General features: G+C 33.1%; 3 protein-coding genes across 5 annotated transcripts; 1 reads left to right on the top strand and 2 right to left on the bottom strand.

Moving 5' to 3' along the window:
- The first annotated feature begins 365 nt into the window (after nucleotides 1-365).
- LOC145626631 (cyclin-L1-1-like) lies at nucleotides 366-7152 on the top strand. 2 transcript variants are annotated; one of them, XM_081679092.1, is made up of 9 exons: nucleotides 366-537; nucleotides 1012-1185; nucleotides 1487-1568; nucleotides 1682-1822; nucleotides 2004-2179; nucleotides 5527-5800; nucleotides 5972-6434; nucleotides 6559-6627; nucleotides 6726-7152. In XM_081679092.1, the coding sequence occupies exons 2-9, from the start codon at nucleotides 1034-1036 to the stop codon at nucleotides 6794-6796; spliced, it is 1428 nt and encodes a 475-aa protein (XP_081535218.1). In that variant the 5' UTR covers nucleotides 366-537; nucleotides 1012-1033; the 3' UTR covers nucleotides 6797-7152. The 2 variants fall into 2 exon arrangements, with proteins under 2 accessions (XP_081535218.1, XP_081535219.1); XM_081679093.1 differs by having other exon boundaries at nucleotides 368-537; nucleotides 6559-6597.
- Nucleotides 7153-7356: 204 nt separating this feature from the next.
- On the bottom strand, nucleotides 7357-15267 carry LOC145626632 (protein BONZAI 3-like). 2 transcript variants are annotated; one of them, XM_081679096.1, is made up of 16 exons: nucleotides 14979-15267; nucleotides 11662-11709; nucleotides 11113-11261; nucleotides 10939-10987; nucleotides 10780-10836; nucleotides 10468-10635; nucleotides 10243-10377; nucleotides 10056-10117; nucleotides 9861-9951; nucleotides 9653-9767; nucleotides 9483-9559; nucleotides 9194-9331; nucleotides 8511-8675; nucleotides 8309-8422; nucleotides 7970-8066; nucleotides 7357-7823 (listed from the first exon to the last, which is right to left on the bottom strand). In XM_081679096.1, exons 1-16 carry the CDS (start codon nucleotides 15123-15125, stop codon nucleotides 7732-7734), a joined length of 1704 nt encoding a protein of 567 aa, XP_081535222.1. In that variant the 5' UTR covers nucleotides 15126-15267; the 3' UTR covers nucleotides 7357-7731. The 2 variants fall into 2 exon arrangements, with proteins under 2 accessions (XP_081535222.1, XP_081535221.1); XM_081679095.1 differs by having other exon boundaries at nucleotides 7357-7826.
- Nucleotides 15268-21245: 5978 nt separating this feature from the next.
- Nucleotides 21246-25653, bottom strand: LOC145628855 (phosphoenolpyruvate/phosphate translocator 2, chloroplastic-like). The gene is made up of 9 exons (XM_081681274.1): nucleotides 25118-25653; nucleotides 24641-24763; nucleotides 23541-23693; nucleotides 23327-23412; nucleotides 22516-22600; nucleotides 22229-22348; nucleotides 22056-22133; nucleotides 21838-21967; nucleotides 21246-21680 (listed from the first exon to the last, which is right to left on the bottom strand). Exons 1-9 carry the CDS (start codon nucleotides 25523-25525, stop codon nucleotides 21604-21606), a joined length of 1260 nt encoding a protein of 419 aa, XP_081537400.1. The 5' UTR covers nucleotides 25526-25653; the 3' UTR covers nucleotides 21246-21603.
- Nucleotides 25654-27788: the final 2135 nt, after the last annotated feature.

Here is a 27788-nt window from a genome sequence, read left to right on the forward strand (position 1 = left end):
TGGTTCACAGAGTGGTATGGGGTTGGAATCAGGTATGGGGTTAAAGTGGTATCGGGTTGGAACTTGATACTTAATACCATGTGTTTGGTTTAATTCTGGAATGGAATATCTCACTATTTTCTCCTTTTATTTGATACCTAAGGGAATGGAATGAGCCAAACCCACCTCCCCCCCCCCCCCCCCCCAAGGTTTCTAAACCCCATACCTCATGGGTTTGAAGTATGGGTTTGAAATTCATATTTTTGACAACCAAACATATGGTATGGGTTTTAGTCATTCTAAACCCATAGCTCATACCTATATTTCGTGAACCAAACCTATATTCTAAACCCATAGCCCCCTAAAAAGGTTTGCGCTAGGTCGATCCTATAGAGACTCAACCCATAAGGGATCCATAGAATTGCTCTCTCTCTCAGATCTCAGATTAGTGAGATATCCATTGAAGCGCACTCAAGTACTCAACGTTCTCCATTGAAGCGCAGTTAGCGCTCTCTGTTGAATCTAGTTTTTGTATCCCCCATTGAAGCAACTTCTGAGGTAAGTTGTTTGTATTTGTTATCATCATATCAAATATCTCTGAAATTATGAAATCGATAATTGAATCAAATATCCCTATAATTATGAATCAAATTTGGTTGCTAATGTATTGTACAACACTTTAATGTTAGGATTTAACTATGAAATCAGAGCTCTTTTCCTCCTGCTCCCCGAATATTGAATACCCTCTTCATTTTTAATAAGTTTGATGATTATCATTGAACCACTTCGATCATTCAGCTTAATTCTGCAGAATTCTATATATAACCCTTTTCTGCTAGGATGAAAAACAATGAACATTAGTCTTTTCTCCTTACGCCTATTGCCCTGGCTCAGGGATGGGGGCCTGTTGGCAGCATGTGTTGAATGTACTAGTTAGTTTATTTATACTACTATGAGATATCGTATAGTTTGGCTTGTCACAATAGGCTGTGTATTTGAGTTGAATATAATCAACAATTACCTTTGTTACAGCTTTGTTGGGCATTGGTGGAAGATGATTTACACGGCAATTGACACCTTTTACTTGACGGAAGAGCAGCTAACTAATTCTCCTTCAAGGAAAGATGCCATTGATCAGGAAACCGAAACTACTCTCCGGATTTATGGCTGTGATTTGATTCAAGAGAGCGGCATCCTTCTTAGATTGTATCCTTCATGTTGTTTCAATCTTGTGCTAGTTTATTTCTGCTGTGGCTTTCTCCATGTATTTTAATGTTACTCATACTCAGGTACTCTTGTTGAACATGGGTAAGTGTCCTAGTGTGGACTCGTAATTTTGTTTGTTTGTTTGTTTGTTTGTATATATTCCATGATTTTGGTCCAATATGAAGTGTAGAAGTACTAATACCCTTTGTAGCTTGAGGTGATATGAAGTGCTTGTGCTCCATAGCCTTATGCCATTGTTAATAAACTATGGATTATGTTGTCCTTAATTGTGAAATCTTAGACCTCAAGCCGTTATGGCAACTGGCCAGGTTCTGTTCCATCGATTTTACTGCAAAAAGTCATTTGCCCGATTTAATGTTAAGGTTAATATTCTGCTTCTGTTGCTTTATTTGGATTGGACATGTAATTCTGTGATTCCCTTACTGTTCTTTCTGCACTGATTCTGCTGCTGAATCTTAATTTAACTGATTTTCAGAGAGTAGCTGCCAGTTGTGTTTGGCTGGCATCAAAACTTGAGGAGAGTCCAAGGAAAGCCAGACAAGTTCTCATTGTCTTCCATCGAATGGAATGTCGAAGGGAAAATTTACCTGTCGAACATTTGGATCTTTATTCTAAAGTACGTATCTAGTCATATATTTCTCTCATTTCTTGTTGCTTATCAATTTGACATATTAGTTACTAAGGATATCGCTGTATGTTTGTCTATCCAATTAACTTGTATATCTATCCCTTAAAAAGGAAAATTAGTGTCCTTGTCTTTTTAAGTTTGAAACTTTGTACTCACCATTATGTAACAGAAATATTCGGAGCTGAAGATGGATTTGATAAGAACAGAAAGACACCTCCTGAAAGAAATGGGTTTCATTTGTCATGTCGAGCACCCGCACAAATTCATATCAAACTACCTAGCTGTCCTTGAACTTAAAGAACCTTCAGAGTTAAGGCAAGATGCTTGGAATCTAGCTAATGATAGGTATCTCTCACATCAATTAATATCATATATCTTTCTTTTCTCTGTAAATATAATGGTTTTTTGTTGACTTGTGATGCCACCTATTGGATCTTTATGTTTTGACTAGAGTGTGTGAACTTGTGTTTATTTTAACTTGCCTTGAATGCTTGAATTCTATCCTAAAATCATAATCTTCTTGAAGTTTTATGCATTCATGTCGTAGGTATACATTGATTCATAGTTCATTTTTTAAAGTCAGAAGAAATTAAAGGTCAGGAGTCCCAGGCAGCTCCTAATCTCTTGCAATCATTCATATTATTGTTTATTCGTTTAATTTGGGAGAGTGCTATGCCTCTTTGCTGGTTTTGGCATTGTAATGATATGCCATTCAATTAGGAGAATTCCTACTCCGTATCAAGTGCCGTAGAGTTTTTGTTGGGGTTTCTGTCTATAGTTACCTAGTCTGTATGACATATTGCAGGGTATCTAATTGTCTATCCTACACCCAGAACTCCTTTCCACTTGCTTTGCACATGTCCATGCAGAAAAGAAATTGTGAGAAGGTATTAAATTACACCGGGTGTAGGATAATAGTAACAGTATACAAAAACATGGAGACTAGGAAATGGAGAAACACAATACCCGGTGTATAGTAAAACATATGAACAGTTAGAACTATTATAGTATTTTTACCAAATAAAATCACCCAAGTATTTCAAAATCTCATAACAATTTATTATCTTATATTTTCATTGTTTCTACTCTACTATAAGGCAACAAGGGAAGTAGAGAGCCAGTAGGAGAAGTTAAAAATATCAGCAGCTCAAACAACTGTATAGCTGTGTACACAATTATGCAATACAGCAATAATCTTGACTAAATTCTGCTCACTCCTCTATGCACTGTAAAATTTAAAATTTGATTAAATTATCTGCCTTCTAAAATTATTTTATTTTCCTACTCTCGGAGTACTGTTGCCTCTTTTCTTCAGTCTTCGCATCAAACTAGTGAAAGTGTGAAACTATAATAGTACATATATACACGGCGAGGGGGAACTTTTTTTGTTGTTTTTCTTTCTTCAAATGGCTTTTCTTTTCTTTTTCTTTTTTTTATTTTTTTATTTTTTTATTTTTTTATTTTTTTTTGGCTAGATCACAAGCACACTAAAAACACATCCTCTTGCCCAACCAACTGAATGATCCTTTTATATCATACTTAGCTATATCCTATGGCCTACGACATTCCTCTCTGTAAACTAGTGAATAATAAAAAAAATCAATCTTAACAAACTCTAATATGTCAAATAGTATGGCACTATGACCCAGTACGGATTGAGGAATATCACTTCTTCATGCTCTCACTCTATAGTAACACCCTCAAGCTGTCTTGAGACTGAAAATAATTTGTTGCCTTGTTTGTCTATGTTCTGTAATGCGATTAAAGACAGTTCTCTGGTCATCTATCTAGATGAGTAACAGTGATTATTGTGGTGTTTCATGTGAAAATCAAGGCCAAGTGCCTGGCAGATTTTTTGGAAGTAGGGCAGGAAATGTTAGCTGATTGGGAAAGACAGATGGTCTAACTGGAGGGATAGAAGTTATTGCTAGTTGCCTCACAATCCTATGCACGCCACTATACTTTGCTTCCTAGGAAGTCTTAGAGGCAAAAGAACCTGCTACTATGATTGCAGAACTCAGCGTAGTGACAACTATCAATGGCAATCCTTGATTGATTTCTGAAGGGGTCCGTAAGAGTTCAAAACTCTAAGCTTTTTTTTTTTTTTTTTTCTTTTTTTTTTCTTCTCTTCTTTTCAGGGTAAGGTTTTTTGGCCACATCATCCAATTGTGGCATAAAGTATACTCCGGTATAACTAACAATTCTCTGGTATAACTAACAATTTTTCCCTTGATTTAGGGATTAAGAGGACGGTTGTCCCAAATGCCTAATGCTAACCATTTCCTACCTTTAGAATGAATCTTTCCTTAACCTGGAACTCAATTTCTGCCAACTGGTTTGAAGGACAGGAAAATAATATAGATAAAATAGTCCTTGGCTTGAACGTACTCTCGTTGAATAGAGGAAATTGCAGGGTATGAAGTCTTGTCTATGCCGGACTGGGCTTGACTATTTTAACTTGCTTAAGTGTTTTTCTTTGGCAACATGGAATGAAATGATGAATGGGAATAAGAATTTGTGATGAAATTTATGATGCTTAGTGAAACTTAAGCTGTATAATTTCAACCACATTACTCACCTCATTTACATCTGTAGGACTGTCCATTTAATCAGGCATGCCTATAATGTGCCTAGTTGCTGTTGCCCAAACGCTTACAAAAGCTTAGGCAAGGCGAAGCTAAGACTCTAATAGAAAGACTGGATGCTTTAAATTTATGTTTGCAATCTGTTTTACGCAGTTAATACTTGTTATGTTTTTTAAGAGTAGTGTCTTACTTTGATGATGTGCCTTGCCTCTTAACTCCTACAGATTTTGGCTAGGCTCTACGACCCTTTTTACTGCGCCTTTTTCCTTGTCATACACTAGAACTTTCCATAGCGTGCCTTAGGAAAATAAATGTAAGTGAGTAGAGTGTAAATGATTCCTGCACTTATAGCTGGAAAATTTGCCCCATGTAATTGATATTATTATTAATCCCTTGTACCAGAGAAGCCTTTAAGCCCCTTTCCCTACAGTTCAGCACTGAGTGATATTATTTAAAATTGTTATCTTAAATAAATTCATGGACAGATCATGTCAGATTATGCATAAGAATCCAGGATGTTTAATGCTGGCATATTCTATCTAATTTGTAGTATTGTAGTTGAGTCATAAGGTAATGGTGTAATGAACCGTTGAGGACTGTTGGTGATTGCTAAATTCTTTGGCATGAATGGAGCTTTAATAGGCCGGCATGTTAAAATTTTAATTCATCAAATATTAACCAATGGAAATATTTAAATTGATTACTACCGCATGCTTAAGGCATCATATATCTACAAATACAAAATCACCATTGCGAGTATTTGCACTTTACTGGCTTTCTGCCACAATATGCCGTTAGTTCTATTTCCATCTAGTCTCCTACTGCCACTAGCTATTGTAGTTAGACTATGTTCACGAGGTTGACCAGACTCTCTCCTTGTCTGTCTATCTGTCTTCCGCAGGCTGCAGCATTTTATGATATCTCTATTTGTTTTTTCTTTTGTGACTAAGGGCCACTATGAGGGCTTAGACTTGTCTTAGAGACTATATTAATTAAATAATATATGTGTACTAAAAAGTATATATGTTTGACTAGGTACTCTTTGTAATAGCTGAGTTCTTCGCTTTATATATCATTGCTTAACTCTGCATTTGTGTTTTATCTCAGTTTGCGGACTACTCTATGTGTTCGATTTAAAAGTGAGGTGGTCGCTTGTGGAGTTGTGTATGCTGCTGCGAGAAGGTTTGGAGTTCCCCTTCCTGAGAATCCACCATGGTGGAAGGTCTTCGATGCAGATAAATCTGGTATAGATGAAGTCTGTAGAGTTCTAGCTCATCTGTATAGTCGTCCAAAGGCCAAGTATATACCTGTCTGTAAGGAGTCAGTTTCCTTCACATCATCCAACAAGTCTTGGGATTCACAGAATACTGCAGTGCCCAAAGTAAGCATCACCCGTCTGTCATTTTAGCACACTGGCCCTACTATTAGGTCTAGCAATGTTTATTAGACTGCGTCTAGCACTCATTCATTTTTGTTAACTTTAATTACTATACTATAGTTATGCCTAGTTTAAGTTGCCGTGTCTTTTCTGATAGTTTCCGCTTTATTCCAGGAAGGTTCCCTGAATACACCAGTGGCTAGTGCTGATACTGGTGTGACAAAGACGGCTTCAGGTGCTGCAGCTAGTGTTGATACTGGGGGATCCAGAGATGCACTTGTAAAACAGGCACTTGACAAGATAAAAGATTCTAAGAGAAGTGATGACGAGTCCAAGGACATGGAAAATGATGGTGAAGGAAGAGAGGACGTCATGGTCAAGTCAAAGCCTGAACTCAGAACAGAATCTAGTGCAGAACGAAACAGGGAGTCAGAAAGGGACAGAGATAGGGATAGGGATAGAGAGAAAGACAGGATTAGGGACAGGGATAGAGAAAGAGACAGGAACAGGGATAGACAGAAGTCCCGGGATCGTGAGAGGGGAAGAGATTCTGACAGGGAAAGAGAGCGAGATGATATTGAACGGGAGATAGTGAAAGAAAGAAGTCACCGATCCCGGGATAAAGCTAAGGATTTAGGTCAGTGTTTTCCTAGCTTGATTCTTTAACAGTTGCTTGTCATAATCAATTTTAACTATTTCATTTTGTTAGCTGGGTTCTGATATTTCTTTCTCGATTCTGTTTGTCTTCTTTGTCAATTCAGGAGGTCATTCGGATAAATCAAGGCATCATTCTTCTCGAGGTATTTCCTCAAATTCTACTTATATGGAACGTGAGTGAGCAGTTTTTTTTTGTTTTTTTTTTCTTCCAGAGGATGTAGTTCATGTGTCAAAGTTGATAGTGAGTTTTTTTCCCCCCTTTTTGTTGCAGATCGAGATCGTGATTACCATGCTTACTCGGCTAGGGACAAAGATCGTTATAGACATCATTTGAAACAATAATTCAGATCAACCTGCCTTTGTATTAAAATATATAGCAGAAATATTCTGATATTGCAGATGTTTTTGATGTATGGACTATGTTTGAGCAAGTATGATGAAAACAATGTATGTTATCCACTTTGGATGTCTTCAAATTTTGCCTAAAGCATAGTGTTGTAAGTTTAATCAACTAGTGTTTCACATGAAAGATACAGTACTGCGTTGAAACACCAGCTTGTTAATACCTCAAGCCTCCGGCTTCATCATCTTGAAAGATTGTTGGGGTCCTTTAAAGAAACTAAATTGTTCAATACATGAAGGTTCTGTAAGGATTTCTACTTTCTAGCATATAAAAATATATTTATTTTCTTGTTTTATGTGATTGATTTCATATAAGACTACCATTATGAAACGGAGAGAATATAAATATTTTCACGTAGATGTATAATACTTGAACAAATTTGAGGAGCATACATTTTTTAGTTCTAACCTAAGAATTAATGAAAATATCATGAGTAAACTTTTGAGGCATGATAAAATAGATGACTTTGCAAAAATAGGTATATTGACCAAAAGAAAAATTCAAGCATCTTATATTAGAGACAATACTTCGTAATATACAGTAGGTATCAAAGAATAAAGGAATTATAGAACTAACACCTCCCATAAACAAACCAATGACCTGGTAGAGATTGTACGTAGAATATTCTCTATCACCATCTCATCAACAAACCAATGAATACCTCGAAGGCTCAAACGAGTAACAACCACTAAAAACCTAAGCAGATATTTATATATATACAGTTTGCACTCTGCAAAAACTACCAAAGCCTATACCCATATAAATGTAATTGTTACCCATCATTAAACTAATTAATCCAGCAAACATCATCTTTGTTTGAAGCTAAATGGCATGGTCGATAAAATGGGCACTTGAGGGAACGTCTTTACAATGTTCACATTAATGGCTTGATGTCTCTACTACGCATGTAAGACAGAAATTGCCCGGGTAACTCTTCCAAGAGCGCTTCAACCATGGGTTTTTGCCCTGCTGCACACGAGAAAACAACACAACCATATTAAATTAAATTAGTGAACTTAGAAAGTTATTTTGATATACAATTATACATAAAGCGAAATGGTGAAAATACAAAGATTACAAATCTGTTCAATGTGAATAAGATTATAACAAACCTTGAACATCACGCATTGGAACAAATTGAACAATGTCTCGAGTTGCTATACGACCTGTAGAGCTCTCCAACCGATGCCCTTTATCAGCATCAAGTATCTGTTAAGATGTAAATATCAATTTAAGTTACCATGTAATGATTCAAGGCCAAACACTCAGAAAAACAAAGCTTTCGTTATCATACACCCTCCATCCCCACTTCACATCAGATGTTCATCCACAGTTACACACTTTACATAAGTCTCTAAGGCATCAGTATAACAATCCTGTATCATCCTGCCCACACACCTCGTCAAGTGCATGCAACAATGAGAATATTTTTGCTAATTACAATAGCTTACCTCCATCTGTGTAAAATCAGCACCACCCACCCCAACAATAAGGACGGATAACGGTAAGTCAGATGCCCTCACCAAAGCATCTATACTTTCTTGGGAATCTGAGAGAACTCCATCCTGAAAGAAAAACAGCAGAGCAATGCGATTAAAATTAATGACAGACAGCGTAATAGAACACAACTACAATCTTATAAGACGTACTTACCGTGATGATTAACAGTACATAATACTTGCTCTTAGTCTGTTCGAGGGACTGGCCAGCGATTTCTGCAGCTCTGTGAACTACTTTACCAAATAAAGTAGGTCCGGAAAGTGCAACGGTTTGAAGAGCAGAATTATAAGCGGCCATAATTCCTTCAACTCCTTCAACCTGCATGAGATGTCAAGATACATTTAAATTCACATCTTAGTTGAAGAAAAAAACTTCTAGACCAAGTTTTGCTTCAAGCTAAGGCCCATTCACCATATAATTATCACAAAATCAGGATTAAAAAAAAAAGAATAAAAACACAAAACTTAGTAAATTATGATCATATGGAAAAATTTCTTTGATTATAACACCTTAAACATCATTGTTATGAATCTAGAAGAGCAAGAGTTGGAAATACAGATAAAATTGTAGTGCCGAAGTTCAGTCTCAAGTTTTTATCTTTACTCCTTTTACTTCAAAATGGTGAATACTGGTTACTAAATAGTGAGTACATAATCAAATCTTAAACCATAGTAAGATTAACACATGGAAAGATGATGGTCAATATGGATATTTAAATTGTTTAATGCATGACTCTGCATCTCAATCTATGTGAATAAGCTGCTAAAAAAATGACAGCAAAAGAAGAAGGGTAGAGTCAGGGAGAGAGGAGGAGTAAGATGGATGCATCATATTACCTCACTATTGTACGAGCTTGGACTCAAGTTAAAGCAATGGGAGACACTGCCATCCATTGTCTTTCCTCCAAAACCCCATGCAGAGTAACGTCTGTCTGAATCGTAAAACTGTAAAACCTCCCCAACCTCCATTATAGCCTGAAAGAAATCCAATGGTGAATAAGGTCTATAGTAACTAGTACTAGGCTCAAGTCAAGATAAGAAAGTGTGTTCAGTGTATCATGACTACATTATTTCCATGAGATTTTAGGTTTTAATAAAACTCAGATCTAGAACAATGAAGCCTTACTTGCTGATAAGCATTCAATCGGCCAGAGGGATCAATGTAGTGCAAGGACTCAGGGCTTCTAGGATTTCCATTTGAAGCTGTACAAATACAAAGAAGAGCATAACCACAAGGATTGTAGAGTTAAAATCAATGACTTATGCACCTATAAAGCATCAATGGAATTTACGTACCAGTAAAATCAACAGCAACCATGAAGTTGAGCTCAAAACCACTAGAAATGTAATCTAGAAAGCTGTACAGCTGCTTTTCACGATATGTATCTACAAATAACCGACCCTTAAGAACCTGCATGATCATCACCCATAGATTTAAATAATTAGAAGATACAAAAAAGGGGGTAGAGTCCATGGAATCCAATTATTGCTCATTACAAAGCACCTTTTCACGACCGTTGTGTGGCTTGACAAAGTTGATACCAGTCTTTTCTTTTTGCAGATTTTCTAAGGCTGCTACTGATGTTTGAAGTTTGCTGTTCAAAGTGTATACTTTTGTTAGTAATCCATCACAAATAGACCACACAAGCAAAGGAAAGTACGGAAGAAAGGAGATACAGAAAATAGTAAGGATAATTACCCAATAAAAGTATGATTTCCATTGCTGTTAAAATCAAAACACTCGATAATCAAAGGGTTATCCTGCAACAGAATTAATAAATGAAACACAAGAATATTAATTATATCTAGCAACATCAACTCCTTTTACGCCACATAATTTGCTCCTGTGAATTACATAAGCATAGAATAGAAGGAGATAAGCTTACCTTGCTTACAAAATGTTGTGTGTTCAGATAAAGTGGTCTCCATACAGGATTTAGGTTGTTGTTAACAACCTCTGTCTTGCAGATTGGAACAGCATTTCCAGTCTCAACTTTCCGAGATATACGCAGAAAAGGATCCTATAAGCAAGGGGTGAGGGTTAGTGACAACAAAAAACACAAGTAAAAACCAAAAAAATCAACCATCAAAGCGACACAAAGTTTACATACACTTTTAGACAACAAATCCTTGTTATCCAGATTCGTGCAACGGAATACAATCTCTGCAGCACTTTTTGATGCAACACTCTCTTCTGCATGAACATTTAAAATGCCTGCAGTTTTCTTAATTTTGTTGTTCAGCTTTAGAGTCAAAGTCTTATCACGTTTCGTAAATATCTGCCAAAGAGGATATAAAATAAGCAAACATTATAACACATCTTACATAGATACTCAACCTCTAACCAATTTGCAACGCTCATGTATGGTGCACAAAAAAAATAGTGTGCAAGTAACTCAGCTTCTAAGATCCAACTAAAGTACCTCTGATAAGACACAATTTGCTTCTCCAAGAAAATCCTGATCCTGTAGCCTGAGTGACTGAAACAAATAATTGCAATTTGTCTATGAGAACCTGAAGGCAGAAACATGTAACTTAAAAAAAATAGCACAGAGTCAGAGACATGAAGCAAAAAACTATACCTTCACAGGTAAATTGTGATATCTTGTATCAACATCATATACATGAAACCTGTTAGTAACAAAGAACAATATATAAATGGATCAGACTAAAGTTGTCTGAGGTCCTACTGGTGAATGAATTATGATTAAGTACTTTTATAAGAGCTTGTTTAATGTCAAAAGAAAGGTGCTTACACCAGTGGCTGAACAGTCTCAAAATGGTAGGCAATAGGTATTTTCCCAATCCAGACAGGATTCAAATTGTTTGAGATAACCTCTGTACGACCAATTTCCTCAAGAGTTCCATCCCGCTTCTTCATGTAAATTACAGCCATTGGATCACTCTGCATTGAGCCAAATCGTTTATGTGAGTGATTTTAAGAAGGTGATATATATAATTTGGTGTCATATCTACGAATTATCAGTTAAGAGTATCAAGCAATGAAAAAATTATTTCTTTCTCCATGGTAAGCTCTTTAATGCAATTAATTTTAGAAATCTACTGGTGCAATTTGCACTGTTTCAATGATTGCCATAATAATTGTTTCTGTTAATGAACAAGGTGACAAGATGAAGTATCAAGATAGCTCAGCAACTTCAAAATAACAATTGCATACACACTTATGCAGAAATGCAATTAGCAACCCAACACCAACCGCCCACTATCAAGCTGTTCATTCAGCTTAAATCAAATTAAATGTGACATAGGCTCTGACTACTGCCAATTAATATGGGAAAGTGTACCTTTGAAACGATATCACGGTCAAGTAGCTTTGAAGCAGACAGGGATAACTGCAGAACAAAAGAGCAGCATGTTTAGTCCTCAAAGAAGACCTAGAACACCAGCAAACTATCAAAATTCTACATGAAAACAAGGATTCTACATGAAAACAAGGATTCTACATCTAGGCATCTAGCTAAGGCCATGAAAATCAAATAATCAATCCACAAAGGAGGTTAAATATTTGCACAAGATGAAGACAGAAACATGGCTCATCATAGATCAAAACAATTTGCAAATGTAGTTCTAATTGTACATAACATCTTTCAAGTAATGTTTGTAGAACTTTACTCATGAACATTTCCATTATATTCTTATTACTATTCTCCCAATTACAACACAAATTGTCTTACTACCTCAATGTACATACCGCACAAGGGTCACAGCACCATGGTACATAGGGAAATTGGTCTTGCGGCTATTCCATATTTTACATGTATGAAATTATGAAGAGGATGATGTGCAACAAGCAAGTTAGGTATCTCCTAAAAACAAACTTAGAAGAGAAAAAGGGGGGGGGGGGGGGGGGGGAGGATGGACATATCTACAATTAGAGAGAATAGAGTAGAAAAAAGTGGAAGAGCATAACCTTTTACTACAAAAAAATGGAGTATGAACAATAATAACAAACACGGGAACCACAATAAAACAAACTTCTCATAAAAAATTAAATATGTATTTACTTCATTAATCTTCTCTGATTCTTGTTGTGAATGTGAAAGTTTTCTTAAAATTGTTCATGCCATGTTGTTCCAACTTTTTTTCATATTTAACTCAGAAAATTTTACCTCCCTATAACTTAGGCCTTGTTGCTTATGCCTTTGTTGCATGGGTTAACCCAGAAATTCAAAGCAAAAGAAAAGGCAAGTTCAAATGTCATTGTTTGCAATTTTAGGTTGCTCGAGTTTTCACCAAGATGCCGAAAATGCTAAATTAAGCCTCTTGCTAAACCTAAACTAGCAGAAAGTAGCTAGCTTGGACTCCTAAAGCCATGCATTGAGGAAATTATACAGTCCCAGCTCAAGAGTTATGGTTTTAAGAACCCTTCCTCAATCAAACAAGCCTGTGAATTCCTTTCATACAGCCGACTGAGTGAGACTTAATACCATATTGAACCTCTTTTTTTCCTATCTAAAATCTTGAAAGAGTTATTTGACTTATTTCTGACCAACAACAATACATAAACCCACCATAAACGCATCAAACTACTTTAACAGGCACATCAATACTATAATGAAATTATATTCCAATTGCATTGCCCTTCTATAAGAATTTCATACCCAGCAGCTATCAAAACCATACAACTTTATAGCATGGGAAGCTCTCTCATACACCTATCTAGTAAGATATGAGAGCTAACAACTCCATTTTAAATATTTTCAAGATCCAATGAACAACAAGCAGATAAAACATTATTGAAACAAAGAATATGTAAATGTATAACATTTTATTTATAACAGTTACGTCTTATAAGAGATACCCTTACAAAATAAACAAGTTAATTTAATAAGTTATGAGTACCACTTAATAATATTTGTACTCTATGCATAGATGCACAAATGTTCATGGGAATCTCAACATAGTGCAACTCCCTTTAATAAATTAAGATGATCCTTTCCACTATATATAAAAATGATTTTTAAAATTAAAAAAAATAATAATAATAAAAGACCCTTAGATAATCCTACAAATGTGGCCATGCAAAACATACTATAGTAGACTAGGAGAAAAAAAGGGGTGGGGACGGGGTCTTAGGGTTTTTTCCTCCTACAAGTGTTAGCAAGGGAATAATATGTTTTGTATGTTTTTTTCCTCCAACAAGTGTACTATAGTTTTGTATGTTTCCTCCTACAAGTGTTAGCAAGGGAATAATATTCCTGTTTACTCCATAATATGAAATCATACAATAAATTTACATTGACCATAAACAAGGTCTTCTATATTTGAATTCTTTATACACGATTGAGTGATTGACACACCCAAGTGCTTAATAAGTTCCACATCACCGAAACAAATAATGAAACTTACACCACAACTGCTAGGTTGATAGCATAGCCAGCCTACCAAGTTAATTAGTTGGAATAAAAAAATAAAATCAAAATAAAAGATAGACCACCATGAATTGATCCTTTCTTTCCTTCATGACACGAAAACAACATTCGCCATTGACCAGTCTCTGATAAATAGAATATAACATTTTGAATATACTCTTATGCTATGGAAAGTTGGAAACAATTGTCTGAAAATGACCTCCAAGTTCATGGATTGTATGTAGAACAAATTACAGGAGCTTGAATGCCTAAACATGTAACAAATTGCCACAGTTCATGCCCTTGACTATTAAGTGTCATGAAGATGGCTGCTTTGAAAGCTATCCATACTGTGAGATCTGATGTGCATATTACACCTAGGTTTTTACATGTCACATCAACAGCATAGTTTATTTTTTTCTCAATAATCTTCATCAAGATACTCAGTTCAACGAGCTCCCATACATAGAAGACATTGATTTTGACATGAGGGTTTCCTTTTGTTTGCTTGCTTGGTTTAACCAAAAAATCCTTTCTTTTTCATGTGTGTTTATCCACAGGACAATAAATTTATCCAAAGGTCCAAAAGTTCAAATTCAATAAAAAGATTGATTCATATGATCCATAACATAAGACAATGTTGTTTTAATACCCCGTACATACATACTAAAAGAATCATGTCAGAGCCCAATGATCGAGTCTCCATCTCGGGTAGGGTGGTTCGATTCTCATATCCAATTTAAAATATCGGGGTTCAAACTTCAAAGGGTTCGATTCTCATCTCCAATTTAAGATATGGGGGTTCAAAGGGTTCGATAGGTTCTCATCTCCTTCAATTCAATTCAAAGGTTTGGTGGGTTAAAATAATCCAATTCCCACTTCCAAATTTAAAAATCAGATTCCATTCCTCCAACCTCAAAGTCAATTCCAAACATTTCAAAAAGAAAAACTTTATACTTGTATAAAATCATTAAAATACTTTCGTATGAAGAACCCTAACAAGATTACTAATAAAGATTACAACTTTCAAACCCAAGAAAACCTAGTATACCCCAAACTGGGTCCCTTCAATTTGACAATATTATCCAACAACAAAATTCATCAGCCGCCACAACAAGAAACAGTACCCCAGAAAATAAAAATACATATCAGCTAAAATCACAGTAAAAAAATTAATGGGTTTATAATTATTTATTCATTTGACTAAGTTAATTAAAAATTAATTAAATTAAAGATAATAAAAATCAAACCTCAATTTGAGTAAACAAAGGTTGATAACCCTTAAGTTTGTAGAAGTAATCGACTGCATCATTGTGTCCATCTCCGACCGCCGCCATTGGCATGGGCCCACCAACCGCCGCCATTCCACCACTCACATCCGAAAAACAACCTCCCATTCAATCTCTTCTTAATTTTTATACTCGTAATTTATTATTATTCAACAAATTATAAAAACCCTTTTAATTTCTGGTAAATTATAAGTATTCAACTATCAACTCAAATAGAAGCGTTATTTACTAGGTTTTATAACTTTCATGAAAAAAGTATCGGAGGATTTATATTATGTGATCGAGGAAGTTTTACGGAAATTGCAGTTGTTAGTTTTGGAAAATTTATAAAGAAGACTGAATTTTAAAAAATTAAAATAAATTCTATATTAAGACTTTTTTTTTATTAAAATATAGATGAAATTACCACGCGTTGCCTTCTGTTGAGGGTTTCTTAATTATGTTTGTCAAATTAATCATGCTTAGTTGCATACATTAATACAATAATAATACATGATTAAATGCTAACTACTTTCCTTTTTTTTTTTTTTTTAAAAAAAGAAAAATATGATTACATCATTTACATGTGAATTACAGAGTACAAGTGTACAACTATACAACTATACAAGTTTATGAATCGAAATAAAAAATAATGTTGCAAGTACGAGTATGATATTTCAGAGAAAGAATAACAGCTGCTTTTTCATTACAAAGTTTTTGTGGAAATTTATGTACTCAATCTATGTTATAAAATCTCTCAATTTCCTAGGGTTAAAGGTTTTTTATTTTATTTTTTATTTTGTGTGTGTGGCGTATACGTAAGAGAGTTAAAGCTTAAAGGTACGATGTGTATAAAAATCTTGAGATGGAAATTTCATTAAAGATTTTTAGAATTAGTCAAAATACTTTATCTTCAAGATAACGTGTAGTTGATACCTAAAAGATAGTCTTTATTATGAACTTCCTTCATCCCTTAATTTCGTGAATTAATTTATTCGTTAAAGTAGTCTAATATCTTTCTCAAAATGTGTTCTAAAAGACCATGTGTTGCAAGTAAATAAAAACAGAGAAAGTATATGAGATCTTGTTAAAATTGTAATACTTCTTATATTTAGAATTTGTTTTTGGAAATTGTTTGTAATAAAACTTATAATTTATTAATATTAAATTTTTATCGTTTTTATGCATATCTTGAACACATCTTGAACACCATAAAAACATATCTTGAACACCATAAAAAGCCAAATAAGATAAAAAAAATAACATATGGATGAAGTACTTAATTACTCCCTCCGTTTTTAAATACTTGGTTCATTTCCTTTTATTGAAAGCTTTTACAATATTTAATTCATTTTTCATACTTAGTGGACCCAACATAATACTCTATCTCCTCCTATTCTTCCACTACTTTTGCTTTTTACAATTTTTTATTTTCTCAACTACCCCACTACCTCTATATTTTAATACTTTCTCCAATTTCTCCTAAAACTCCGCGCGTGGAGAAATGGATCAAGTATTTAAAAACGGAGGGAGTAGTTTTTTCTCTTCTTCTTATAAATATGTTTACTTCATAAGTCAATATTATTTTAAGTGCAAAAGTCATGTTAATTATATAACTATATTCATAGGACACCAACCTCCATTTTAGGTTAACTGCACATGTAGAACAAGTACATAATACATATATGAATTATTACTCCATTATTGTAACAGTAGTAAAAGTCATATTTTCTTTGTTCTTTTTTATTTGACCTGTTTTATTTATCACGTTTGTCAATGCAAAACTTTAATGATCAATAATTTTAATTCTCGATAAGTAAAAATTATAAATATATATTACAGTACTCAATAGTACAGTACTTATTAAGACGAATTAAAAAAGATTCAACATGAATATGATATTCCTTACAAATTATTCATAAAATACGGTCAAATGAGGAATGATAAATAGTGTAAAAATCAAAGTGGATCAAGTAAAAAGAATGGAGGAAGTATATGAATGTAAATTTGATTACAAAAAAATAAAATAAAATAAAAAATAACTCTTGTGATTAACTTTTTTGTGATTAACTTAAATGGTGGTAATATAAATACTCCGTTTATAACCCAAGAAAAAAAAGAAGGAATCGGACAGAGCAATATGCGTAACTTAGAACTTAAGAAGTGAGGGAAAAGATTACGAGTAACCGAGTAAGATGCTAAAATAGTAAAATCTTCACCTCTAAGGCCCTGTTCTTTTCACCTTAAAAAAAATAATATTAAGTAAAAATAATTTCAGTTCAGTAAAAATAAGTTCAGTTCAGTAAAATTAATTTCAGTTCAGTAAAAATAATTTCAGTTCAGTAAAAATAAGTTTAGTTCAGTAAAATTCAGTTTTCTTAAAGAAGAATTATAATAGAAAATCAGTAAAAAAAATAATTTCAGTTCAGTAAAAATAATTTAAGTTCAGTAAAATTAAGTTCAGTTCAGTAAAAATAATTTCAGTTCAGCAAAATTAAGGTGAATCAAACAGGGCCTAAGTATCTACAATTGAGAGAATTTGACCTTATAATTTCAAGTAAATCCACAACTAATTGCACCAAATTAGATTTAAAATTTAGTGAGTGAGTTTCATAATTTTTGCATATAATATAATAATATACGGAGTAAATATTTATCACCAATTCACTGGCCATTTGGCATTATTTCGGACAACAGGTTGTTAGTTTGTTACATCTGAAATAGCCAAACTTCTTTTGCACACGCTAAGAATGGGTCAGTTTTTTACAGTCATATAATCTTACCTAGAAAGGAAGATAGCTAATACGCTATTGAAATAGCCAACTTATTATGACAAATTTCATTGATTATGTAAATGAATGATTCTAAACAAAAATTTGCTTAACCATATTTCACCACAAAATCAACCAAATTCCAAATTAAAAACCCCCCTTTTTATCCTTTTTATAGTATGAGGAACCTCACTATTCTCGATCTGTTATGAAATATTTGTAGATACTCGTTATATTCTTGTACAGTACACTCTGGAATATTTATATGGTCAAACAGTCAAAAAAGGTGTTTGGTTAACTTTTGGCTTTTTTATATGGTCAAACAGTAAAAAAAGGTGTTTGGTAATTGGCTTTTTAATCAGCGAAAAAGCTGGCTTTTAAGCCAAAATGAAAAAGCTGCTTTGAGTAGCTTTTTTTGTTGGCTTATTGGCCCACATATTATCTAATAAACAGCCAACAATCAACAATTAATTTACCAAACACTTTTATAAACAACTAGCTTAAACAACCAATTTCAAAAGTCATTATAAATAGCCAAACATTCCAGCTGGTCAAACAAGCCAAGTGAACCAGCCAACCGCCATTTGCCAAACAAGGCCTTAGTGTTGTTTTTTAAAAATTGAATTTATCACTCACAAATACGAATAGATTGAACAAATGAGACTTTTATTAGAAAATGCAAGGAGCATCAGTTGAACTTATTTAAGAAGAAGAAACGTTATTATCAAAACTTGAACCATAATGGCTACAATTTAATTGGAAAAATAAAGTGATACTTTATATTGCGAAAGTTAAATGCTCAATTAATTAATCTCAAATTTTAATGATGTGGGATATATAAGCATTATATAATTAACAACCTAAAATGAAATAAAGTGAAATTTTGTTGACAAAAGATTACACGGATCAGTATAATTAATGTTTAAAATCCTTAATAAGATGTACTCATATTTTCTTATTTGGTTTCTTATACATATGGTATATTTATCATTTTCCATGAACATTTAAGATCAAATTATAAACAATGACATAGCTACAGTCTACACAGGGCATCACCCGAACCATTAACTAATTACATTTTCATGATATTCATAAATCACATTTCAAGTCTTAACAAAGTCTTCCGTACTTGGTAGCATTGCAGAAAAATAATAGGTCAAAGCAAGTAAAATTCAATAGATGCTAACGTATACATAAGCTTATATTATAACGTACACATGCTTACGTTACTCGGCATAATCAGCAATGAGCTAATTGTACAACTATTATGAAACTGACTTTTAAAAAAAGAAGTAAATAAATTGACTTACATTGACTTAAATTTCTAACTTTGTAACTGGTTTTTTGCTCTTCTTTAACTGTTGTCTATTTCATCATCCATGAGGGTTCTAAGACAAGGTATAAGAATAATTTCTACCACTTCAATTTGTTTTTGTGAACTATTCCAATGTTAACTTTGACTTGCCTTTATTTATGTATACATATACTAGTATAAATATTATTATGCTAAATGTTATAGGAATAGTCTCAATGTCTATTTCAAAATATGACAAAATTATGCCAAATGTAATTTTAAAACAAAGAAACTATTTCAAACAAAGGATGTATGTTATTGGCAATAATCTAATCTAGATATCAACTATCAATGAAAAATAATAATAATTTAATTCTAAAAATACTCTATCCGAATAAGAATCAAAGTTTCACAGCTTAGGTCATGTTGTTTGCACCACAAAAAAACTTATGTTGTGTTGTATCTTGTATGCCTTCATAAATATTGAGCCATCATTACTTGTTTTAAAGCACCAGTCAATTGCTAGACATCAACTATCAAAGTAGATAAATTATTTTCATCGACCCTGCGTGTGTCCACCTTGACAGACTCGAAGCCCCAATCGATTTCGTCTTCACTTTAGCTTAAAGCCTTAAAGGTAAGGGTGTACATTTTTAAAAATTAAAGGGATAGACAACAATACGTATTCTTCTAACCCCATAGTTTACCAAAATTGATTATTGTCTACCAAACAGACCATAGATAATAAAGCGAATAACATTACTAACCAAGATAATGGGTAAAAAACCATGCATTGATAAAAACATTAATGTAGATTAGAGATATGACCTCAATGTGGGTAAAAAGGGGCTGAAAACCAGTAGCTTTGTACAAATAATCAACAGCTTCATTAATTCCTTCATTGTTTGCATTATCATTTGCATGAACCATCCCACCAATTGCTTGTTGACCGCCTTTTACATCTGAGAAACACGCCCCCATTTCTAACCTTTTTGTTGTTCCAACTTTAATTATAAAGGATTATATTAAATGAATCTTGCTTTTTGGAAGATTGGTTTAATAAATTAGGCTTCTTAGCACTAATATACTTTGGAAATTTTAGTTGGAATTAGACTAATCTTTTGCAATCGTGCCTTCCTTTTTGAAGAAAGGAATTGAAAAGGCAACACAAAAGTTTATAGACAATGTCATATACTTGAAAGGGTCTTGAAAAAGAAATTGAAAAGGCAACACAAAAAGTTTTAAGTTTAAAGAGTTATTTTTAAAATGTATATATAATGTGAATATAAGTAGAGCTATTTACTTGGAGATTAAGTTTATAGGAACCTAATCAAACTTTAAAGAGATCTTCCTAGCTAGTGAGCTAAAGTGTCATGTTATGGGAAACTAATTGGTATGTTATGGGGTCTTCCATCTAAATAAATGGGCGATTCTCCATCCTCGTTGTTTTAAGTATGCTTCAAAGGGCTAGAGTTAATTTTTTAATTTTGGGTTGAAATGGTCGATGTTGGTGAGGGAAAAAAATGGTGGAGTTAAATGTAGTTGAATTAATGTCGGTTATAAAATTAAAGGGACAGACTAAAAAGGAAAATGGGGCAAAAAATAAGAGGTAGAGAGACTACTAAAGTAATTAAATAAAAAGATACAACATAAGCAATTTCATATCAATCCATCATTCTATCCTACTTTTAAAGATAATAACAAAGTATATTGTAAAATAAAGTGATACTGATACGTAGTACATTTTTAAAAAATGAATATATGAATGCTAGACCTTTTTTTTAAAAAAAAAAAAAAAAAAAAAAAATCATTATAGGTAGGGAAAACCCAAAACATGTGTCATCTTTCTCTTTTATAATGACAATGCATTGACTTGATATGATATTGGTGAAGAAGCACATCATGATCTCTTACATCTTATTAGCAAGCTTAGCTTGGAAGCCACTCAATGTAGTTAGTACTGCCCCTTTTGGTAGCATATCAACTATCAAGGTAAATAGGCTCATAACATTATTCAAAAAGTTCAACCTATTCATAGTTCTTTAGTTTGTTGCATGTTAGAAAACGCTTGTTATCTGTTTTAAGTCTATATGATGTAAACTTTATTTGCTACATAATAAGTTATAGCCTTACCGGCTGATTTATGAATCATAATATACTAATGCTACAACTTAATGTGGAAAATTAAATCTGAAATTGGCTGAAATTACAGAAAAGTAGTTTGTGTTGGATTATCTCGTTTACAAGTTACAACCTAGTTGACATCTTCAAGTCTTCAACCAAATCAAAGAAAATCAAAAAGGAAAAACAAAAAAATTATAAATGTGGGCCTCACACCAGCACAAATCACTCATTTGTTAGGGTCCAAAAGCAGAGGGTGTGGACATGAATATGTTACAATGGACATAAAACCACATTTATATAGGTTTCTGGCCCAGCCCACATTACCCAAAAGAAGAGAAGAAGAAGAAGAAAAAAAAAAGCACTTTTGTTGATTTTGACATCCACACCCTTTGCTTTTGAAATACAAGAATGGCCCAAATCATGTAGCTTTAAACTTTGGTTTCAATCTCTTTACTCTTGTGTATAAGAACACACCAGCAAGTGCTAAGGCAGTTCCTGCATTGGCAAATTATAAACCAATCTTAATCATTTTGTACATCGTTTAATGTCTTCTAAGATTGATTAAGGTATAAATAACGTTGTACTGTAAAATTGTAAAAACTATCTTTAAAATGGTGTGGATTTAATTAATAACTCGATAGGATGGTCTTACCAAAAGAGCTAAGGGGCGAAATGGGTGTTTGAAAGAAGATCACTGAAGACACAATAACTACAACTCGCTTCAAGCAATTTCCCACCGAATGTGTTACAGCTGATACCATTCCTAATATCATGTAAGAAACCTTTCATCCAACACGTACAAATTCGTGTTAGTAAAATATACAAACATACTTCAATTCGTATATATAAAGAGGGTATTCGAGTTTTTACCTGTTGATAAGTGTGGAAACATAGCCCGGCAACAAGGGCTCTCACACACAATTCTTTAACGTTTAACCCTTGACTTGCCTAATTAAGAAGGAAAAAAAACAAATAATAAACATGTCATGCTAATTATATTTACATGATAGTCTAGTGAATTGGAACTTGAGTAGCTAACTTACAGCTAATTGAAAATATGAAGGTGAAAATTTGACACCATCTATCAAAATAGCTGTTGGTAGTAAAAAGACAAAGCAGATGAGAGTAATTATGGAGAATAGATTGATGTTGTCCAAACCCTCCTGTAAATATTCAACAAAGTGATCAAAATATGCTTACATTACATCCAAAGTTGATGTACACACTTTCTAATTTAATCAACTACAATACATGTAATCAAATGTATGTTTCAATTGAAAAGATGTCACATACTTCATCCTAATTGAGGGAGTATGATTTAGTGATTTACCTCTTCTTTAACCATCAATTTTTTGCTTAGCACATTACGCGATTGATTAGTGAGATTAGAAGCCATTGCGCTGCCAAAACCCAACCTGTTTGCAACATAAATCTCATTATTCATCACTCTTAGTTTTGAACAATAGTTCATTTACTCAAAACAAGTTATGTTCACTAATCTAGTAGCATTTGTATGCAATTTGACTTGAGAATATATTCATGGGTAGAATATGAGGCACAAAATTTTTAGGTGCTCGTAGCTAGAATGACCATGCCTTTAATGCAGACATGATGTTACACAAAAAACAACATGACATTGACTTGAGAATAACATGATGATGAACAATGGCCATGTTTGGTAAACGACTTTTTGGCTAGCTTTTGGCTTTTTATGTGGTCAAACAGTCAAAAAAAAGTATTTGTTGGCTTTTGGCTAATAAACAGGCAACAACCAACAATTAAATTTACCAAACACTTTTATAAACAACCAACTTAAGCAGCCAATTTTAAAAGTCATTATAAACAGCCAAACAAGCCAAGTGAAACAGCCAACAACCATTTGCCAAACAAGTCTAATATGTTTGAAACAACATAAAATGAACGAAAATTTTTGACGTTTATAGTTAGTTTTTTTTTGTTTATATTTTCTTGATAATATTTGTTAGAATCTATAGCACAAACAACATGGTGCTCCCGGAAGTACAACATAATAACTGTGAGACCGTCTTAATTTATCTCAATATTTCCTTACAGAGTCCTACTATGTGTCTATCAAGTATAGTAAATTAGTGATATCCTACAAAAAGTTTTTTAAAGCTCACCAATTGAAAGAAGACTCCGTAAATGAGGCCAATGCCACTCCACCAACAATAGGCACCAGAGTTAAAACCACCCAAATATTAGGCCTCTGTAATTATATTCTTAAGTTAGCTTAAATTAGCAACAATCAATTTGATTAAAATTATTGTACTTAAACAAGTAACATTGGAATTTAACAAGTAATTTTAACTTAAGGACATTTAATATAAAGCTGACCTCACCAAGAAAGAGCACAGACAGAAGAACGGTGAAGAAGGGCTCCATAGCTTTGATTGTGTGTGTGAATGAGACTGCTACTTTTCCAAGGCTCACATTTGTTAGAAGATTTCCCATTGCATGTGCTATTGCTAATGGTAATATTGCTGCAAACTTTATTTTAATTAATGCATACACCAAAAACAAATTAGTCCATTGTTAAATATACTATAGTAAAAATAACCCGCATGTGAATTGAGAATATATAATTGTTTCACGTTAAAGAAATTGAAGAAAGGATGATCAACTTATAAGATTAGTGGGCTACTTATTCAATTATCAATTGATTATAGGATTAAACCTTGATCCGCCTTTATGTAGTCAAACCAATATGGCTCGTGTTTGGTGAAATGAAGATCTTTGATGATGTAAAAATGAATGACCCTGACCCATAATCAATATCCAATAAAGGGAGGGCCCAATGAAGCTTAATTGAATAATGAGAATATAATTGAAGATATGCTTGATAAAGTATCCCAACAAAATTGTAATGACCTATTTATATAGGGGGTTGTTTGACAATCGGTGGTTGGCTGTTGGCTTGTTTTCTTGGCTTTTTTGACTAACTGGAAGTATTAGCTGTATGAGTTGACTTTTTAAGTTATTACTTAAGCCGACTGTTTACATAAGTGTTTGGTAAAATTATTAATAATTGTTAGCTGTTTATTAGTGATAAAGTGGACCAAAAGCCAATAAAAAAGCTACTCTTATTAACTTTTGGCGGAAAAGCTAGCTTAAAGCCAACAAAAAAACCAACTACCAAACATATTCTTTAGCTGTTTGACCAAACTAAAAAGCCAAAAGTTAGGCAAAAAGCCAATTGCCAAACACCCCATTGCAAGATTAAAGCAAGGCGACACACATGTAAAAGGGCTAAGTGGCTAACTAATAAGATTGATAGATTACTCGCCTAATACCAATTTATCATTGGCTTTAGTATGAAACTTCACTTGAGTATTATTATTATAATATTACCAAGGCCCATTTATGACTTCTCTAAATTTTACTCTCTATATAAAATTACAAGATAGAAATACTTTGATTAGTTGATTGTAATATACCTGTGAACGGGTAATCTTTGGTTTTGGATGAAGATTGAAACCCCACATAAGAAGAACAAGCAAACTCCCACATCCAAATTGGAATGCTGTGATTGTTGAAGGGAATGGATAGACCTTAAGAACCTGCAAACATGACTCACATTAGAGCTTCAATTAATATTTCATTTATAATTTATTTTTCGATTTTCATAGCTGTACACTTGTACCATATTGATTAATTATTTGTCATTTTAAATGTATACGAGTACTTTTATAATAACAATTATTGTTACTAATCTACGTCACTAAAGTAATTAATTATCAGAAACGCATCAAGCCAATATATTACAACTAAAAAAATTAAGAAGAGAGTAAAATGCAAATCACCCCTTTTTTGATTATTAACCTAAAAACACCACACAAAAAAAGAAGGGCAATTTAATCAGACTATGGAATTCACCAAAAATAAAAATTATAGACAATGTAAAGATTATGGACCTGCTTGTTGTATATATTGAAGTAAATATTCAAAAGATACCAAAGGAGAAACATGCCACCAAGCTGCAAAGGAAGAGCCAGACTACTAGATTTGGTTTCGGCACCGCCATCCGCGCTCTCAGGGATCGAAACTGCTCGAACAACCATCAAATTTCTCGATCCATGCTTTGTTGAATTAAATCGAAGGGGTGAAAATGAGAGAGCACACGACGCCTTGTAACACAAACTTCCCTCATTGGAGTAGGGTAAGCTAGGTTCTATAGTCAAGGAGCGAGCAATATTATGAGAATATTTCTGGATCCGCCACTGGTCATGACAACATCCTACAGTAAAGATGTCTTTAACTCTGGATGTCAAATATAACATTCGTGGATTCAAACCCAACATAGGCATTTTGAGGAAGTACATACTAGTTGATTAAGACCATTGCATTGCAAATAACTAAAGAATTAGAAGAAAATTTTGTTTCGTATTTCAAATTGAAGAACATTCAAGTAAATTATGTACATTATATAAATGTAAGTTGAATGAATGGATGGTATGTTTGGCAAGACTGCACGTGACCCACGGGGTGTCCATATGATGTTAACAAATTGTGAGGACGAGAGCTTCGACAAACACTGGTGAAAATTTTGTGGTTGGTACTTGAAAGCAAATAGTATTAGAGAACCACAATTTTGTATCTAATTTGCCAGTTAAGATTTTACAAATTATTTTGTAACCTAGTGATACTTGTCCACTATAGATTATGACTTATGATAATTAATTAATTAAAGATTTTGGAACTTGGTTTTCAATGCATGAGGGAAATATTTTATTAGTATTTTTTTAAAATAATAATGCAAGAGGTAAATATTTTAAAATAAATAAATGAAGTAATAAACATTCCTAAGAATATATATATATATATATATATATATATATATATATATATATATATATATATATATATATTTAAAAAAAAAAAAGACGTCTGTTATGAAATATTTGTGGATGTCTATAAACTCCTGTACTCTCCGGAACATTCTAGATTTAGGGTTTATTATTCTCAAAATAAACCCTAGCATTGTATGTATATGTATATAAAATAATAAAGATATACAGATTAATTCTCTTTCCATCTCTTATATTTTCTCCTTATTTCACAATACGTTATCAACACCAAAGCTACATAATTGCTTCGGACGTTAAAACTTATATCTCCCAATCCATTCAATAACGAATTGTGTCACAATTATTATAATTTCTTGGATGATCAAATTAGTTTAAGCTCCATCACGCAGAGTTGCTGGAAGATGTGGAATCCATGAGTGGCGAGAATATTGATTCTTAAATACATTTGATCCTATCGTTAAACGAGATGTTTGAAGAATAAACCTCTCAAGTATCTCCACATGTAAGTGTCCTACATTGGTTGAAAAAGAGAGCCTTAATCACTTTATAAGGCTAAGGGGCTACTCCCCCTGTCGTCATATGGTTTTAGGATTATGGAACCTCCTTTGATCTTGTAATGTGGACTCTCTCTCTCTCTTGCGGGTGCGGCCCAAACCAGTATTTAACACGAAGTAATCCAATTATACAGGTAATACTTAGTACAGATGATTTTGTGATTGAAATTTGAGTTTTACCATAATTTTGGAGAATATGTTGTGATATATTATTGCATCTTTGTACTTTCTCCGTTTTTAAATACTTGCTCCAATTTCTTTTTGTCGCTGTTTTAAAATACTTACTCCATTTCCTTATTTGGAAAGCTTTTATAATATATAAGTCATTTCTTTCAACTAATGAGACCCAACTTTATCACTTTTAGATTATTTCTCCTCCAATTTACCTTCTACTAACTCCACTATCTCTATATTTTATTGCTTTATCCAAAATCTCCTAAAACTCCGCGCATGGAGAAATGGAGCAAGTATTTTAAAATGGAGGGAATATATAACAAATCCTATATTGTAAGTATATGTGTATTGGTAATATCTTACATTATTTTGATATTATACTCCCTCCGTCCCCTTTTGATATTCCCTTGTGGGCATTTTTCACGGGAATTAATAAACACAAATAAGAATAGTAAAACTACATGGAAAAAGTAAATTGACATTAGGTATGCAAAAAAGTAGAGAGATAAACTAAAAAAAGTACATGAGAAAACAAAATTTACATGAGAAATTTAAATTTGCACAAGTATTGTTGCAAATTGGAGGGAATTTTGGTAAAAAATTAATATTAATGGTTGTTGGAAAAAGCAAATGGGGTGAACATTTTGGGACTAAAATTTACCCAAAAGGAACTATCAAAAGGGGACGGAGGAAGTATGATTTTGCGTTGATCAAAACATGAGCTATAAGTTCCAAATTAAATGAATATTAAACTCTTAATAAATACTCCCTCCGTTTTTTTTATATGCATCACTTTGACAATTGCACTATTCATATACATGGTTGACTTAATTTTTTACCTCTAAAAAATGAATAAATGTTATTATATTATATATCATTAGATTCGTCATAATGTCTAATTTCATAATATAATTTTGTTACAATTTTTACTAATACACAATTAAAGATATTTATGGTCAAAGTAGCGTCTCGGCAAATGTGCCGGTCAGACTGATGCATATAAAAAAATCAGAGGGAGTAGATACATAGTGATTGATTGTATGTGTTAT

The sequence above is a fragment of the Chenopodium album genome, chromosome 4, assembly GCF_948465745.1.
Source record: "Chenopodium album chromosome 4, dcCheAlbu1.1, whole genome shotgun sequence".
NCBI classification, from domain to species: Eukaryota; Viridiplantae; Streptophyta; class Magnoliopsida; order Caryophyllales; family Amaranthaceae; genus Chenopodium; species Chenopodium album.